This window comes from Aethalodelphis obliquidens, unplaced genomic scaffold, assembly GCF_003676395.1.
Source record: "Aethalodelphis obliquidens isolate GAN/ISIS:26980383/991018 unplaced genomic scaffold, ASM367639v1 scaffold2, whole genome shotgun sequence".
In the NCBI taxonomy this organism is placed as follows: domain Eukaryota; kingdom Metazoa; phylum Chordata; class Mammalia; order Artiodactyla; family Delphinidae; genus Aethalodelphis; species Aethalodelphis obliquidens.
The window spans coordinates 26040760-26058511 of record NW_020837946.1 but is presented as its reverse complement, the minus strand read 5'-3'; the positions used below and the strand labels follow the sequence as shown (position 1 = coordinate 26058511).

The window sequence follows — 17752 nt, the reverse complement described above, 5'->3', positions numbered from 1 at the left end:
CATAGTTAAGGCACACCCACACCCACACCATTATTACATAAAATTTAGAAGGGTGTATGTATATTTTTAAGTATATACATACATATATATATATAATCCTCTTTTTATGAACAAAAAGAATTGATTTATATGTTTACATGAAATGATAAATTGAGTTAGATGGTTTGTTGTAGATTTCTGTGACAGCCTTTTTTCCTGAGATGGAGAGTTGGGAGGTAATCCAGCCACTCAATGTGGAATCAAACTGTGGATTCTTGGTAGCTAAAGAAGCCACCCCACCATACAGTGTATTTCTCAAAATATCAACTCGTGTTTTTCAGATGCTTTTCTTTTTTTAAATAGTGAGGGAAACGTGTAATTTGGGATTCTACGTTGCATTGCACATAGCAGGCACTCCATAAATACAAAACAAGTTTCCCAAGTCCTTGTCTCTTGCAGTGACCTAGAACATTTTTCTCCTCTGAAGGGCTTGGCAGTTGTGGTTAAAAAATAAGCAGAATTATTATTTGCTTGAAATCATATATACAATTTGTATGAATTTCAGTATGCTGCCAAAACATGATCTTTTCATTACTGTATTTTCTGTAAATATTTCTGGACTGAACTGCAAAGTAAAGGCAAAATGTAAATATGAAGGTGTCCCTGTGTCCCCTTGCCTCCTGTGTTTTCTCTTCGTTTGTTAGGAAGGGCTTGTTTGTATTTATGCCTATTCTTTGTCCAGTAGAAACCCATGGAATAGTAACACATTTAGTCAATTAAATTTTAAGGAGATTTTTATCTAAAAATTATATATATAAATTATATTTATTATATATACACATATAGATATACATTTCCATATATATTTATGTAGTTATTTTTAGATACTTATATATGTTTAATTAAAATGTAGACCTCTTCCAAAAAGTTTTTACTTAAGTGAAAAAAACCATGACCTTTGGAAATTCCTTTTTGAAATTAGAGATGTTTAAATTGTTGGTCTTTTTACTCATATATTATGTATATTTCAAAACATTGTACTTTAAATCACCACATAAACACAGACAATATAGTTTATCTTTCCCATACTTAACAATGACTAATTTCCCCATCTTAATAATAAAAGCAATGCTATCTTCTTATTGCTTACAGGTTTCCAAAGTCCTTATCCTAGGATCCGGAGGTCTGTCCATTGGTCAGGCAGGTGAATTTGATTACTCGGGATCGCAAGCTGTAAAAGCCATGAAGGTGAGAGACTCTGATCTTTGCTGGAATTAATATACACTCCCTTTATGAGTCTAATTAGTATTTTATAATTTAGATTTATGACACTACCTCTTTTCAAAGTCACTATAATTAATTTCCTTCCACATCTTATATGAAAGGAAGTTTGATCACAGACAAGATTTTTAACTTAAATGTGCACACCTGCAAATTAAGAAGGTTGGATTGATCTCCAGAATTGTCTATGTTATCACCTATTTATATTGAAAACATAAATCTACACTTATAGATGTTACTCAATGAGGCAGTGAGCTTTTAAAACATATTTGTCTTTTGTGTGAAAGAGGGAATTTGGGTATCCCTGGTGCTCTAAAGTACTTCAAGTGTTCTACAGGATGCTTCAGGCATCTCTTTGGTTGAAAGGGGGAAGATCCAGCTGGAGGAACAAAGGAAACAATGCCTTTTGTTCAAGCTTTAGAAGTTATTGCAGGTCACCTAATTCCCCCATCTGTGACTTGGACTGGATGACTTACCAGGAAGGTATGGCTGGATTTTCAAGTGGAATAGAGGGTTTGATACCTAAGTTGGGAAGAATATCCTCCCTGTTTCTTCAGAGTCTCTCGAAATCTCCCCAACCTTTATCATAGTAAAATAAACCTTTAGAAAACTGACACTGTAAGTGTAAGATATTTCTATTGAAGAGCTAACTTGGCTTCTCTTTGGTGTCCTTATTTTCCACGATAGTCCCCATTTTGGTGCTAATCAAGCCATCCAAAGTCAATGTGAGCTCTCTGTGACCTTGCCACAGGCTTTGTGGAGTCAAGCCACTCTTACCAAGAGACCTGGCTAGGAGAGAGCAACATAGGGAAGGAAGCAGGAGACTAGGACAACCAACAAGAGAAACAGTTGGCCAAAATTTTCCTTTTTTTCTTTACTTTATTCAGTATTCTATATACAGAGATTTTCACCTGACAGATGTCTGTTGAAAACAGACACAACCCCCCAATTACCTTCCTCTTCTTCCCATTCGTTTTTATTTTTAATACTCTTCTCCATACACGCATGGATGTTCACCCCATGTACACATGTTTTTTGTGTACATTTTCAAAGTGTGCTTTATTTCATTGTATTAAGATTCAGTTTATCTTTAGATAATTAGTGGGTATCCAATGGTTCAGATTGGTTAGAACACAGTCTAAGTGTGTTAAGGGTTTAGAACACATTTAAGTGGCATGCAATTTTTTATCCTATTTGGTAGTTTTATAAAGAATTAATATTTCCATAGGTTGTATTTTTTATATGCATTACATCCAAAAGGTGAAGTTATTGATTTGAACTGAAGAATAGGAATTATTAGATATAGTATTGTGATTAAGAGGTTAATAAAGATGAATTTATGAACTGAGTATTTTTTGAAACTTAGATTATGCATAAATTATAGCTGGAATTATATTAGAGAAAAATTATGTAACATTTATTAAAATGGTTTGAATAGACACTCATCACATGAATTTATGGGACCTTTTCCTATGTAATTTGATTTATAAAAATAGCTATATTCATTGTATAGCACATGCAGGAAAATATTTAACAAATATACCTATCCATTGGTACTTTTCTCTAGTAGTGAGACAGTCTATAACTTCTGTTTATGATGTGCTCTCCATTTGGACTCAATTATTTAAATTCTAACCCATATTTTAAATGCATTTGCTTATCTATATGTATCTATTCAATATTTTGTTAACAGTAGTCTTTAAAATGTTCCTTACAATCTTAGAGGGGGCTCATATTGAGGAAAGGGTGTAGAACTTCAGTCATAAGACTTGGATTAGGGCCCTAATTTTGTCATTTATCAGCTGTATGATCTTTGGAAGGTCACTTAACCTTACTGAATCTCAGTTTCTTCATCTGTAAGGTGAAAATTTCTTTTATAGTCTTGCTATAAAAATCAAATAAATTAACAAAAAAGTACACTACAAGTTTTAAGGCACTATTTGAATTTAAAGTAGTATGAAATATATTTAATTTTTCATTTGGATTCACCACACCCCCAAGGATATGTAGGGCTTTCAATGATGATTTCTATACTTTCATATGAATATTTTGTTGAGTTTTTAGAAGACTTCAAAATTGACATGCTAATAGGTAAAAAAATAAGAACCATCTGGCCAGATTTCATAATAATTATTTTACTAAATGTCGCCCTCATCCTGGTCTGTAAAGCTATTATCCTTAGTAGCCTACATGAAGAATTATTTTAGGGGTCTCTCCAGATGTCAGGAATGAGATAGGGCTATGAATATCTTCACACACACACAAATTTTTATTTTTTATTTTTTGCCATACGGTCATTTTCTTTTTATATAATATGTATAAACAGTTGTATAATGGTCTTTGTCAAAGCACTACAGCAGGCATGAAAATCTAAAGAAAATGGAAACCAGCAGAAGGCTCTCAGTGCTCCCAGCTAGAAGGGAAACACATTATCTTGCATTTAAAACGTATGCTCAATGCTGTTCTTCAATAAACGTTAGAAAAGGAAGCAGCTTTGATGCTGCCTTTTTTCCATTTTATGTTTTACTCATTCAAAAAAATTTGGAATATTTTATTCTTTTAAGGTCGACTGAGCTATAAAATTGAGTAGTATTTGTGGACCTCCAGTCAAATTCTACAGAAAACATCTCCAGCTTTCCTTGATACCTACAGTGACAAGGAATTCAGGGTGATCCTCATGAGGTAGCCAGCTCTTTTTGGATAGTTTTATTTTCAAGCAGTTTTCTTCCTTCCTTTTACCAAATGTTTGTCATCCTTTAACTTCCATTCACACTGGTCCCATTACTGATCTCTAGAGCCCACAGAATAACTTTTTGTTACCTGTTAATACCCTTCATTTGAATATGATTTTTCTCTTTAGACCATATATTAAGATTCTAGATCTTTTTTTTTATTTCAGGAAGAAAATGTCAAAACTGTCCTGATGAACCCAAACATTGCATCGGTGCAAACCAATGAAGTGGGCTTGAAGCAAGCAGATACTGTCTACTTCCTCCCCATCACCCCTCAGTTTGTCACAGAGGTTATCAAGGCAGAACGGCCAGATGGATTAATTCTAGGCATGGGTGGCCAGACAGCTCTGAACTGTGGTGAGTTCTTTTAAGTTTAATTGCAGAGTTTTGGTTCACACACTTATATATAATATTTTTTTGTTTGAATTTATTTAGCAGTTGTGCTCTGTGTGTTCACAAAAGTTTTCCGCTGTGTGAGGAAGCTTAGTAAACAGCAACCTGAAAATGTCACATGATGAACATTACCAGTTTATTCCACAGAACAGCTGGGGGACAAAAAGAAACCTTTTGCTTTAATGCTGCATGGTGACTGAGTAGGTTTTTTGAGTCCCCCTCCTCCGTCCCAGGATACTGCTTTTCTCTGTTACCAGTGAAACTCTGAGAACTATTATGAGTGAAAAGGGGGAATTAACATTGATTAAGTGCTCTGTGCTCTTAGGTATCAGCCCTGTGGCATTTGACTTTCACATATATTTTCATGTTTACATAGATCAGTCTCTCTACCATCCCTTCATGCATCTGCTGAGTCCAATGCTCTGTCCTATTTAAAATATTTCAAACCTTCAGAATTAGATCATAAATGAGAATCTCACTGGCTAGTTTGGGTAAGCAGTTGGTGATATAATTTGTATGTCAACTATAAAAAACAGCCAAAGTTAGATGTTAAGTTCGTGGGAACACAAACGATTTTGTTAATTTTTAACCTAGATAGATATCCACATCACTGAGATTATTTACACAAGAGAAGCTCATTATAGGAATAGACCTTCCTTAGAAGGAAATGAAATATACTAAAATCTTAAGGCTCACTGTAATTCTATGATTTTTATTAACGAGAATAATAAAAATCATTTGGAGAAGGTGATAATATATATAATAGTAGCACCAGCAAAATGTTTTGCTAAAATGACTTCAGAATTTTTCTTTCAAAAATTTTTTTACTCTAAGTGCAATTCTGTTGTGGACTCTGGTGGCTTTTTGGAGTTAAGATTTTTGTAAAAAAAAGTTGTATTCAGATGTCTATTACAGAAAACATAAGAGTTTGATATGTTAAAAATTGATTTATTTTGTTTTTCTGTAGGAGTGGAACTATTTAAGAGAGGTGTGCTCAAGGAATATGGCGTGAAAGTCCTGGGAACCTCAGTTGAATCCATTATGGCCACAGAAGATAGACAGCTGTTCTCAGACAAACTAAATGAGATTAATGAAAAGATTGCTCCAAGCTTTGCAGTGGAATCGGTAAGAAATCTTTGTTCTGGAGAAACAGGACCATTATGTGTCTTGCGTTGTAGAGAGAATGATTTGTCATGCCTAAAAATAATAAAGTATTATATTTGTATATGGTATCTTCCAGAAATGTGTTATTACTTCAGAGACACTGTGTATTAATTGTGGCATTCAATGCTAAAACATTAGGGACAGGTATTAATAGTTTATTTTTATGAAAAGGGAAGCATAATCTCAAAGGTGATGTGGTTTATCAATGGTTGATGTGACCTGAGTATCAAATCTCCTGAATCAAACCAAAGAACCATATCAACTTGCAAAGCCAAAGTAATTTTTACCTTCTTCCTGGGATCAGTCACACATTTTGTAAGTGCGAATGTCCTGCAAATGGGAAATGGTTGAATTTAAAAATTTTTTTAGGGACTTCCCTGGTGGTCCAGTGGTTGTCTCTGTGTTTCCGCTGCAGGGGGCACAGATTTGATCCCTGGGTGGGGAAATACGATCCTGCATGCCGTGCAGCATGGCCAAAAAATAAACGAACAAATTTTTTTTTTGTTAGAATGGAATAAACATTTTACAATAAAATTATCTAGAAAAAAAAAAGCCATTGGATCTAATCAGTAATATTTATGACTGAAAAACCTGTGGCTTAGATGGTTAAAGAGGACAGATTGTTTTGCATTTCTCTTAATCATTTTCCATCGTATCCTGTGCCTATTGATGGGCTATTACCAGGTGCCAGGAAAAGATCAGCTTCCTGTACATCTCTTTTTGTCCCTGACTTTATTCCTGATTTCAGTCAGTGAAATGGGGGTACTGGAGACAGTTTCTGATGCAACTTCCTCAGTGTAGAAATAGGCAAATCCTCTGGGATAAGGCAAGTACTGCTGGGACAACTAAAAATGGGCTATGTATGTTTTCAGAAAAGCATGCTATCAAGTATATAGCATGTTGCAAAGCTGTCAATCAGGAACAATCCCAGGATAGCTCTGCTGAACACGTGGAAAGCTCCTGCCATATATTTATTCTTTCATTGCCAGATTTAATTATGTCCTTGCTTCCTTAGGATGAGAAACAGGCATATGGGAAAGGTATAATTACATTCCCATTGGTAGTGTAATAATATTCCATGACAGAAAAATATAGCCAACATATGCTGTATTCTTTAAGTTAAAAAAAAAAAAAAATCCCAAGCTTCTGAGACTACTCTCTGACTGAACTGGAAAAATGAAAAATCTCTTTCTATATAATATTCCAAATGGCTTATTGCAGTAATATCAAGTTAGATTCTGTAGTAGAAAACCTTGCTTTGTTAAGAGACGAAGACTTTTAAACTGAACTTAAAAATTCAGTATAGCTCCCATTCTCAAATTAATGGCAACTATCTCACCTCTGGCCATTGTTTTATTTTTTATACTGCAAAATAAAATTTACCCCAAAGGTGTTAAAAAAAAAGCACCTTCACTGTATATTAAAAAATTCTAAAATTTAACTTAAAATTTGTAAAATAACACTTGTTTTTCAGAAGGAGATGAGGGAATAATAGAACATTTTCATAGTCATTTTTTCCAAATAAACTGATTTACCTGAATTACCAGACTCCCTTGGTTGGTCTTTTCTACTGTCAGCTTTTAAAACTTTGAGTCCTTGTTCTTGTTGACAGATTGAGGATGCACTGAAGGCGGCAGACACCATTGGCTACCCGGTGATGATCCGTTCTGCCTATGCCCTGGGTGGGTTAGGCTCAGGCATCTGTCCTAATAAGGAGACCTTACTGGACCTCAGCACAAAGGTATGTATTTTCGCAGACCAAATTCTGACCAGCCAAGAAAACTCCCTGATATAGTCGTCTTTCAATTAGAGAAAGTTATGTAGATAAGAAATAACCTTTTCTCTGTTTATAAATCACTGCCACATCTCTAAATTGTTGTCCAAGAGGTGACACTTTTGAAAGGGAAATACAGTGCAATTACTTACACTGGAACATAGCATTAACCCAAAGTCCATCTTTACTGTACTGTCTATTGATTTCATTGATAGACAGTCAATCCAGTTCCATCTCCCTCTGCTACAAAATCTGCTCCAAAACACCCATCATGCTAAAATATATTTTAGTGGTTTAAAAAAAAAACAATATAATGTCCCATTTTGCCATTATCTTTTGAAACAATAAGACATGGATGACATCTGGTAAGGGAAATAAAACACATTGAGTAGTTTAGCTTTACCTCAAATTCAGGTGTTTAACATATATACAATATAAACCTCTTAGTACTACGAATGAGTGATTACTCTGCCAACTGCCACACACATATATAAGCAAAAGTGAAATCTGAGTGCTTACCATTTACATAAAAATCACTTTATTTCTGAATACTCCTTCTCTTAAGTATTAAAGGGAAGATATTGAAAATTAAGATATGCTCCAAAAAATAAATTAGAAATTAACACAGAAATCATGCTTCATGAAATCAGCGACTTTTGCCCACACTCTATTTCCACAGAATACAGCAGTGCCTTGCAATACTGGGGCTCAGTAAGTGCTGGTTGAATGAATGAATATGTGTGTGGGCAAAGAGGCTTATGTAACTTTCCATGTAGCAGTTATGGATGTGAAGCTGACAGAATTATTGTGATGGCTATTTTTAGGGGTGCTGAGTAAATATCAAGCAGAGTTTATACCCTTATCATTATTTACGTTTTAGAGTGAAAAAGAATGAGCCCTTGAATTGTTGACGCAAGATTTTGAGAACAAACAGATAAAATTAAATGTATTTTAATAACTGCAATGACAAACGTACATGTCTACAAATTGGATTGAGTTTTTCTAAAGTTGCCAAAAAAAAAACTCCAAAAGGGAAACATATCTAATATAAATGTTCCCTATTTCCATCTGGACTTCTGAATCATGTATTTAAAGAAAAGACATGTTTGTGGAGGTATACATTTTTTTCCTCTAGCATATTAGATGTTCCCAATCTTTTTATGTAAAAAATTTTTTAAATTTTTTAAACATCTTTATTGGAGCATAATTGCTTTACAATGGTGTGTTAGTTTCTGCTTTATAACAAACTGAATCAGCTATACATATACATATATCCCCATATCTCCTCTCTCTTGCGTCTCCCTCCCACCCTCCCTATCCCACCCCTCTAGGTGGTCACAAAGCACCGAGCTGATCTCCCTGTGCTATGTGGCTGCTTCCCAATAGCTATCTATTTTACATTTGGTAGTGTATGTATGTCCATGCCACTCTCTCACTTCATCCCAGCTTACCCTTACCCCTCCCTGTGTCCTCAAAGCCATTCTCTATGTCTGCATCTTTATTACTGTCCTGCCCTTAGGTTTTTCAGAAACTATTTTTTTTTTAGATTCCATATATATGTGTTACCATATGGTATTTTTTTATCTCTTTCTGACTTACTTCACTCTGTATGACAGATTCTATGTCCATCCACCTCACTACAAGTAACTCAATTTCGTTTCTTTTTATGGCTGAGTAATATTTCATTGTATATATGTGCCACTTCTTCTATATTCATTCATCTATCGATGGACACTTCCACGTCCTAGTTATTGTAAATAGAGCTGCAATGAACATTGTGGTACATGACTCTTTTTGAATTATGGTTTTCACACGGTATATGCCCCGTAGTGGGATTGCTGGGTCATATGGTAGTTCTATTTTTAGTTTTTTAAGGAACCTCCATACTGTTCTCCATAGTGGCTGCATCAGTTTACATTCCCACCTGCAGTGCAAGAGTGTTCCCTTTTCTCCACACCCTCTCCAGCATTTACTGTTTGTAGATTTTTTGATGATGGCGATTCTGACTGGTGTGAGGTGATATCTCATTGTAGTTTTGATTTGCATTTCTCTAATGATTAGTGATGTTGAGCATTTATTCATGTGCATGTTGGCAATCTGTATATATTCTTCGGAGAAATGTCTATTTAGGTCTTCTGCCAATTATTGGATTGAGTTTTTTTGTTGTTGTTGTTATTGAGCTGCATGAGCTGCTTGTAACTTTTGGAGAGTAATCCTTTGTCAGTTGCTTCATTTGCAAATATTTTCTCCCATTCTGAGGGTTGTCTTTTTGTCTGGTTTTTGGTTTCCATCGCTGTGCAAAATCTTTTAAGTTTCGTTAGGTCCCACTTGTTTATTTTTGTTTTTATTTCCATTTCTGTAGGAGGTGGGTCAAAAAGGATCTTGCTGTGAGTTATGTCATAGAGTGTTCTGCCTATGTTTTCCTCTAAGAGTTTATAGTGTCTGGCTTTACATTTAGGTCTTTAATCCATTTTGAGTTTATTTTTGTGTATGGTGTTAGGGAGTGTTCTAATTTCATTCTTTTACATGTAGCTGCCCAGTTTTCCCAGCACCACTTATTGAAAAGGCTGTCTTTTCTCCATTCTATATTCTTGCCTCCTTTATCAAAAATAAGGGGACCATATTTGCATGGGTTTATCTCTGGGCTTTCTATCCTGTTCCATTCATCTCTTTCTGTTTTTGTGCCAGTACCATACTGTCTTGATTACTGTAGCTTTGTAGTGTAGTGTGAAGTCAGGCAGCCTGATTCCTCCAGGTCCATTTTTCTTTCTCAAAATTGCTTTGGCTATTCGGGGTCCTTTGTGTTTGCATACAAATTGTGAAATTTTTTGTTCTAATTCTGTGAAAAATGCCATTGATAATTTGATAGGAATTGCATTGAACCTGTAGATTGCTTTGTGTAGTAGAATCATTTTCACAATGTTGATTCTTCCAATCCAAGAACAGGGTATATCTCTCCATCTGTTTGTATCATCTTTAATTTCTTTCATCAGTGTCTTATAGTTTTCTGCATACAGGTCTTTTGTCTCCTTAGGTAGATTTATTCCTAGGTATTTTATTCTTCTTGTTGCTATGGTAAATGGGAGTGTTTCCTTAATTTCCTTTTCAGATTATTCATCATTAGTGTATAGGAATGCAAGAGGTTTCCGTGCATTAATTTTGTATCCTGCAACTTTACCAAATTCATTGATTAGCTCTAGTAGTTTTCTGATAGTCTTTAGGATTCTCTATGTATAGTGTCATGTCATCTTCAAACAGTGACAGCTTTACTTCTTCTTTTCCGATTTGGATTCCTTTCATTTCTTTTTCTTCTCTGATTGCTGTGGCTAAAACTTCCAAAACTATGTTGAATAATAGTGGTGAGTGTGGGCAACCTTGTCTTGTTCCTGACCGTAGTGGAAATGGTTTCAGTTTTTCAGCATTGAGAACGATGTTGGCTCTGGGTTTGTCATATATGGCCTTTATTATGTTGAGATAAATTCCCTCTATATGCCTGCTTTCTGGAGTGTTTTTATCGTATGGATCTTGAATTTTGTCGAAAGCTTTTTCTGCATCTATTGAGATGATCGTATGGTTTTTATACTTCAGTTTCTTAATACGATGTATCACATTGATTGATTTGCATATATTGAAGAATCCTTGCATTCCTGGATAAACCCAATTTGATCATGGTGTATGATCCTTTTAATGTGTTGTTGGATCCTGTTTGCTAGTATTTTGTTGAGGATTTTTGCATCTATGTTCATCAGTGATGTTGGCCTGTAGTTTTCTTTCTTTGAGACATCCTTGTTTGGTTTTGGTATCAGGGTGATGGTGGCCTCATGGAATGATTTGGGGAGAGTTCCTCCTTCTGCTATATTATGGAAGAGTTTGGGAAGGATAGTTGTTACTCTTCTCTAAATATTTGATAGGATTTGCCTGTGAAGCCGTCTGGTCCTGAGCTTTTGTTTCTTGGAAGATTTTTAATCACAGTCTCAATTTCAGTGCTTGTGATTGGTCTGTTTATATTTTCTATTTCTTCCTGGTTCAGTCTCAGAAAGTTGTGCAGTTCTAAGAATTTGTCCATTTCTTCCAGGTTGTCCATTTTATTCGCATAGAGTTGCTTGTAGTAATCTCTCATGATCCTTTTTATTTCTGCAGGGTCAGTTGTTACTTCTCCTTTTTCATTTCTAATTCTATTGATTTGAGTCGTCTCCCTTTTTTTTCTTGATGAGTCTGGCTAATGATTTATCAATTTTGTTTATCTTCTCAAAGAACCAGCTGTTAGTTTTATTGATCTTTGCTGTTGTTTGCTTCATTTATTTTTCATTTATTTCTGATCTGATCTTTATGATTTCTTTCGTTCTGCTAACTTTGGGGTTTGTTGTTCTTCTTTCTCTAACCGCTTTAGGTGTAAGGTTAGTTTGTTTATTTGAGGTGTTTCTTGTTTCTTGAGGTAAGATTGTATTGCTATATACTTCCCTCTTAGAAGTGCTTTTGCTGCATCCCATAGGTTTTGGGTCATTGTGTTTTTATTGTCATTTGTTTCTAGGTTGTTTGGTTTTTTTTTTTGCGGTATGTGGGCCTCCACTGTTGTGGCCTCTCCCGTTGCGGAGCACAGGCTCCAGACACGCAGGCTCAACAGCCATGGCTCACGGGCCCAGCCGCTCCACGTCATGTGGGATCTTCCCGGACCGGGGCACGAACCCATGTCCCCTGCTTCGGCAGGTGGACTCTCAACCACTGCACCACCAGGGAAGCCCTAGGTATTTTTTGATTTTCTCTTTGATTTCTTCAGTGATCTCTTGGTTACTAAGTAGTGTACTTTTTAGCCACCATGTATTTCTATTTTTTACAGATTTTTTCCTGTAATTGATATGTAGTCTCATAGCATTGTGGTCGGAAAAGATACTTGATACAATTTCAATTTTCGTAAATTTACCAATGCTTGATTTGTGACCCAAGATATGATCTATCCTGGAGAATGTTCCATGAGCACTTGAGAAGAAAGTGTATTCTGTTATTTTTGGATGGAATGTCCTATAAATATCAATTAAGTCTTTCTTGTTTAATGTATCATTTAAAGCTTGTGTTTCCTTATTTATTTTCATTTTGGATGACCTGTCCATTGGTGAAAGTGGGGTGTTAAAGTCCCCTACTATGATTGTGTTACCGTCGATTTCCCCTTTTTTGGCTGTTAGCATTTTCCTTATGTATTGAGGTGCTCCTCCATTTGGTGCATAAATATTTAAAATAGTTATATCTTCTTGGATTGATCCCTTGAGCATTATGTAGTGTCCTCGTTGTCTCTTCTAATAGTCTTTATTTTAATGTCTATTTTGCCTGATCTGAAAATTGCTACCCCAGCTTTCTTTTGATTTCCACTTGCTTGGAGTATCTCCTTCCATCCCCTCACTCTCAGTTTCTTTGTGTCCCTAGGTCTGAAGTAGGCCTCTTGTAGACAGCATATATATGGGTCTTGTTTTTGCATCCATTCAGCCAGTCTATGTCTTTTGATTGGAGCATTTAATCCATTTACTTTTAAGGTAGTTATCGATATGTATGTTCCTATTACCATTTTCTTAATTTTTTGGGGTTCGTTATTGTAGGTCTTTTTCTTCTCTTGTGTTTCCTGCCTAGAGAAGTTCCTTTAGCATTTGTTGTAAAGCTGGTTTGCTGGTGCTGAATTCACTTAGCTTGTGCTTGTCTGTATAGGTTTTTATTTCTCTGTCGAATCTCAATGAGTTCCTTGCTAGGTAGAGTAATCTTGGTTGTTGGTTTTTCCCTTTCATCACTTTAAATATGTCCTGCCAGTCATTTCTGTCTTGCAGAGTTTCTGCTGAAAGATCAGCTGTTAACCTTATGGGGATTCCCTTGTATGTTATTCGTTGCTTTTCCCTGCTGCTTTTAATATTTTTTCTTTGTATTTAATTTTTGATAGTTTGATTAATATATGTCTTGGTGTGTTTCTCCTTGGATTTTTCCTGTATGGGACTCTCTGCAGTTCCTGGACTTGATTAACTATTTCCTCTTCCATATTAGGGAAGTTTTTAGCTATGATCTCTTCAAATATTTTCTCAGTCCGTTCCTTTTTCTATTCTTCTTCTGGAACCCCTATAATTCAAATGTTTGTGCATTTAATGTTGTCCCAGTGGTCTCTGAGACTGTCCTCAATTCTTTTCATTCTTTTTTCTTTATTCTGCTCTGCAGTAGTTATTTCCATTATTTTATCTTCCAGGTCACTTATCCATTCTTCTGCCTCAGTTATTCTGCTATTGATTCCTTCTGGAGAATTTTTAATTTCATTTATTGTGTTGTTCATCGTTGTTTGTTTGCTCTTTAGTTCTTCTAGGTCCTTGTTAAATGTTTCTTATATTTTCTCCATTCTATTTCCAAGATTTTGGATCATCTTTACTATCATTACTCTGAATTCTTTTTCAGGTAGACTGCCTCTTTCCTCTTCATTTGTTAGGTCTGGTGGGTTTTTATCTTGCTCCTTCATACGCTGTGTGTTTCTCTGTCTTCTCATTTTTTATAACTTACTGTTTTTGGGGTCTCCTTTTCGCAGGCTGCCGGTTCGTAGTTCCTGTTGTTTTTGGTGCTTGCCCCCAGATGCTAAGGTTGGTTCAGTGGGTTGTGTAGGCTTCCTGGTGTATGGGACTAGTGCCTGTGATCTGGTGAATAAGGTGGGATCTTGTGTTTCTCGTGGGCAGGTCTGCATCCTTTTGTGTGTTTTGTGGTGTCTTTGACCTTATTATGATTTTAGGCAGCCTCTCTTCTAATGGGTTAGGTTGCGTTCCTGTCTTGCTAGTTGTTTGGCATAGGGTGTGCAGCACTGTAGCTTGCTGGTCGTTGAGTGGAGCTGGTTCTTAGCATTGAGATGGAGATATTTTGGTGAACTGCCACTGTTTGATATTATGTGGAGCTGGGACATCTTTTGTGGACCAATGTCCTGAACTCGGCTCTCCCACCTCAGAGCACAGTCCTGACACCCAGCTGGATCACCAAGACCCAGTCCTCCACACAGCTCAGAAGAAAAGGGAGAGAAAATGAAAGAAAGAAAGAAAAAAACCAACAAAACAAAGTTATTAAAATAAAAAATAATTTTTAAAAATAATAATATTTAAAAGTAATAAAAAAGGAAAAAAAGAAAGAAAGAGGAGAGCAACCAAACCAAAAACCAAATCCACCAAAAATAACAAGTACTAAATTTATACTAAAAAAAACAAAAGCAGACAGACAGAACCCTAGGGCAAATGGTAAAAGCAAAGCTATAGGAACAAAATCACACAAAGAAGCGTACACATACACACTCACAAAAAGAGACAAAGAAAAAAATATATATATATATCGTTGCTCCCGAAGTCCACTGCCTCAGTTTCGCGATGATTCGTTGTCTATTCATGTATTCCACAGATTCAGGGTACATCAAGTTGATTGTGGATATTTAATCCGTTGCTTTTGAGGCTGCTGGGAGAGATTTCCCTTCCTCTTTGTTCCCACAGCTCCAGGGGCTCAGCTTTGGATTTGGCCCCGCCTCTGCATGTAGGTCGCCAGAGGGCGTCCGTACTTCGCTCAGACAGTACAGGGTTAAAGGAGCAGCTGATTCGGGGGCTCTGGCTCACTCAGGCCAGGGGGAGGGAGGGGTACGGAATGCAGGGTGAGCCTGTGCAGGCAGAGGCTGGTGTGACGTTGCATCAGCCTGAGGCACACCGTGTGTTCTCCCGGGGAAGTTGTCCCTGGATCCCGGGACCCTGGCAGTGGCGGGCTGCACAGGCTCCCGGGTGGGGAGGTGTGGAGAGTGACCTGTGCCACACAGGCTTCTTGGTGGCTGCAGAAGCAGCCTTAGTGTCTCATGCCCGTCTCTGGTGTCTGTGCTGATAGCCGCGGCTCGCGCCCGTCTCTGGAGCTCGTTTAGGTGGTGCTCTGAATCCCCTCTCCTCACGCACCCCAAAACAATGGTCTCTTGCCTCTTAGGCAGGTCCAGACTTTTTCTCGGACTCCCTCCCGGCTAGCTGTGGCACACTAGCCCCCTTCAGGCTGCGTGAACACAGCCCTCTCCCTGGGGTCTGACCTCCGAAGCTCCAGCCTCAGCTCCCAGCCCTGCCCGCCCCGGCGGGTGAGCAGACAAGCCTCTCGGGCTGGTGAGTGCTGGTCAGCACCGATCCTCTGTGCGGGAATCTCTCCGCTTTGCCCTCTGCACCCCTGTTCCTGCGTTCTCCTCCGTCGCTCCCAAGCTTCCCCCTCGCCAGCCCCTGTCTCTTCCAGTGAAGGGGTTTCCTAGTGTGTGGAAACCTTTCCTCCTTCACAGCTCCCTCCCACTGGTGCAGGTCCCGTCCCTATTCTTTTGTCTCTGTTTTTTCTTTTGCCCTACCCAGATACTTGGGGAGTTTCTTGCCTTTTGGGAGGTCTGAGGTCTTCTGCCATAATTCAGTAGGTGTTCTGAAGGAGCTGTTCCACATGTATATGTATTTCTGATGTATTTGTAGGGAGGAAGGTGATCTCCACGTCTTACTCTTACGCCATCTTGTATGTCTCCCCCCAACAATGTTTTTAATATTAACAACCTCATTATTACTGTCAGTCGTGACCAATGTATACTTATTCTCAATTAAAAATGTATTTTTTTTTACAGTATAAAAAGCATTCTAAACACTCAGTCGTATAAAAATATTTACAATGAAGACAACTTTGGAATGGGATATTTTTAAATTATTTATATTCCTCTAAAATAGTTAGTAAGCTATTGAATGGTTTTCTTTGTTGAAACCCTAGCTTTTCATTTGAGAATAATGACTTGTTATATCCCAAGCTACCGCTTACTCTCTTGGGATTATATTTAGCATTATTAGAAACTGCATTAACCTGATCTAGGTCCCTAAATTAATCTTTGTATAAAATCTGAGACTTGAAAGAGAAAGAAGAAGCTGAGGCAACAGGTGAAGATGATCTCAATAGTCCTTGTGTCCAGTCTACTCCATTAGAATGCAAAAGGCTTCCTCAGATTCATCTCCTTTGTTTCCCAGATTTTTTTTTTCTATTAGCAGGCTATCCTAATGACAAATAAATCATTATTAAATTGTTCACACTGGCTACAGAGTTTCCTAACCACTTTGAAAACCTCACCATGGGTAGCTGTGGAGACAAATGTGTTACATTTTGAAGTGCACATGCTGGAGCCTGTAGTGTTTGCTGAGGTTAAAAAAACAGTGTTGAGACCCATCACGGAATAACTTACATTGAGTTATTATTTCATTATGCTACCTGCTAATAATTTGAAAAAATTCAAATTACTTTCCCCAGTTGCTTTCTCTTACTTTCATTGCCATAAAAAATCAAATTTATTATGAGACAAAGGGACATTTCTGTCTTGGATTTTCAGCCACTAAATGTCCTAAGGTCGGAGACCATCTTTTTCAGATTTTGGGTTCAGCATTCTACCCACCAGGGGGTACAGAGTAAATAAGGAATGATAATTATACTAATTCATATCTGTTTAATCAGGCAGGCATGATATACGATTCAGTATTTAAGCACTTAGGCAGTGATTACCCATAATAATAGTCGTGTATGGTTCTTTTAATTCCCAAGTTTCATGTGCCATCTTGGCTAACTGTTTACAACCATCATCATCTCCTTTCTTCTCCTCATCAACATCAACTGACTTTTATTGTGTGTGTTCTTTACAAAGCACCCTCAGCTATTTTAGAGAAAGGCAGAATCTTTAGACTTATTTTTCCATATTTATTTGCACTTATCACATCTCTGCTTTCACAGAAGCCTAGCTGCAAAAATAATTTCATTTCCCTTTGCCTGATTGCTCAATTATTTTCTCTTTTTCCTAAATTAGTTTGCTTTAATGTCATATCAGCACTTTGAATGGCAAGACTCAATAATGTAAATCAAGCATATTCACTGCAGAATGCTATTCCTAGTACCTCGCTGATTTTCCGACACATTGTGCCTTCTGCAGCATAGAGGAGGATGGAGACTAGGCAGTGCAGACCAGGATTTAGGCCAGGGCGCTTTGCCAAATAGCCACGTTAATGCTAGTGCCTTTCCTTACTCTTCGATGTCTTTTGTCACCAATTTCCAGGCCTTTGCTATGACCAACCAGATTCTGGTGGAGAGGTCAGTGACAGGTTGGAAAGAAATAGAATTTGAAGTGGTCCGAGATGCTGATGACAACTGTGTCACTGTCTGTAGCATGGAAAATGTTGATGCCATGGGCGTTCATACAGGTAGGCAAGAAATCTTCAAGCATTATGGTAATGGCTTCAGCTCATATCTCTGGTGGCTCATAGCAGTCTTTATTAAGTCCCTTTCTTTAAATTACTATTCTTAGCATACACATTAGTGATAAAATTGTACACATATATAGTATTTTACAGCATTGAAAATACTCTCATATTTAATTTGATCTTCACAAAAACCCTCTGAAGTAGGGCAG

The 17752-nt window shown here is 37.1% G+C and overlaps 1 protein-coding gene across 1 annotated transcript in view; it reads left to right on the top strand.

The window, feature by feature from the left end:
- Positions 1-17752, top strand: part of CPS1 (carbamoyl-phosphate synthase 1) — a 142165-nt gene that overhangs the window by 48408 nt on the left and 76005 nt on the right. The window contains exons 13-17 of the mRNA XM_027122405.1: positions 1132-1227; positions 4160-4349; positions 5353-5510; positions 7162-7290; positions 17399-17543. Coding sequence (XP_026978206.1) covers positions 1132-1227; positions 4160-4349; positions 5353-5510; positions 7162-7290; positions 17399-17543 — 718 coding nt within the window. The remainder of the gene's footprint in view (positions 1-1131; positions 1228-4159; positions 4350-5352; positions 5511-7161; positions 7291-17398; positions 17544-17752) is intronic.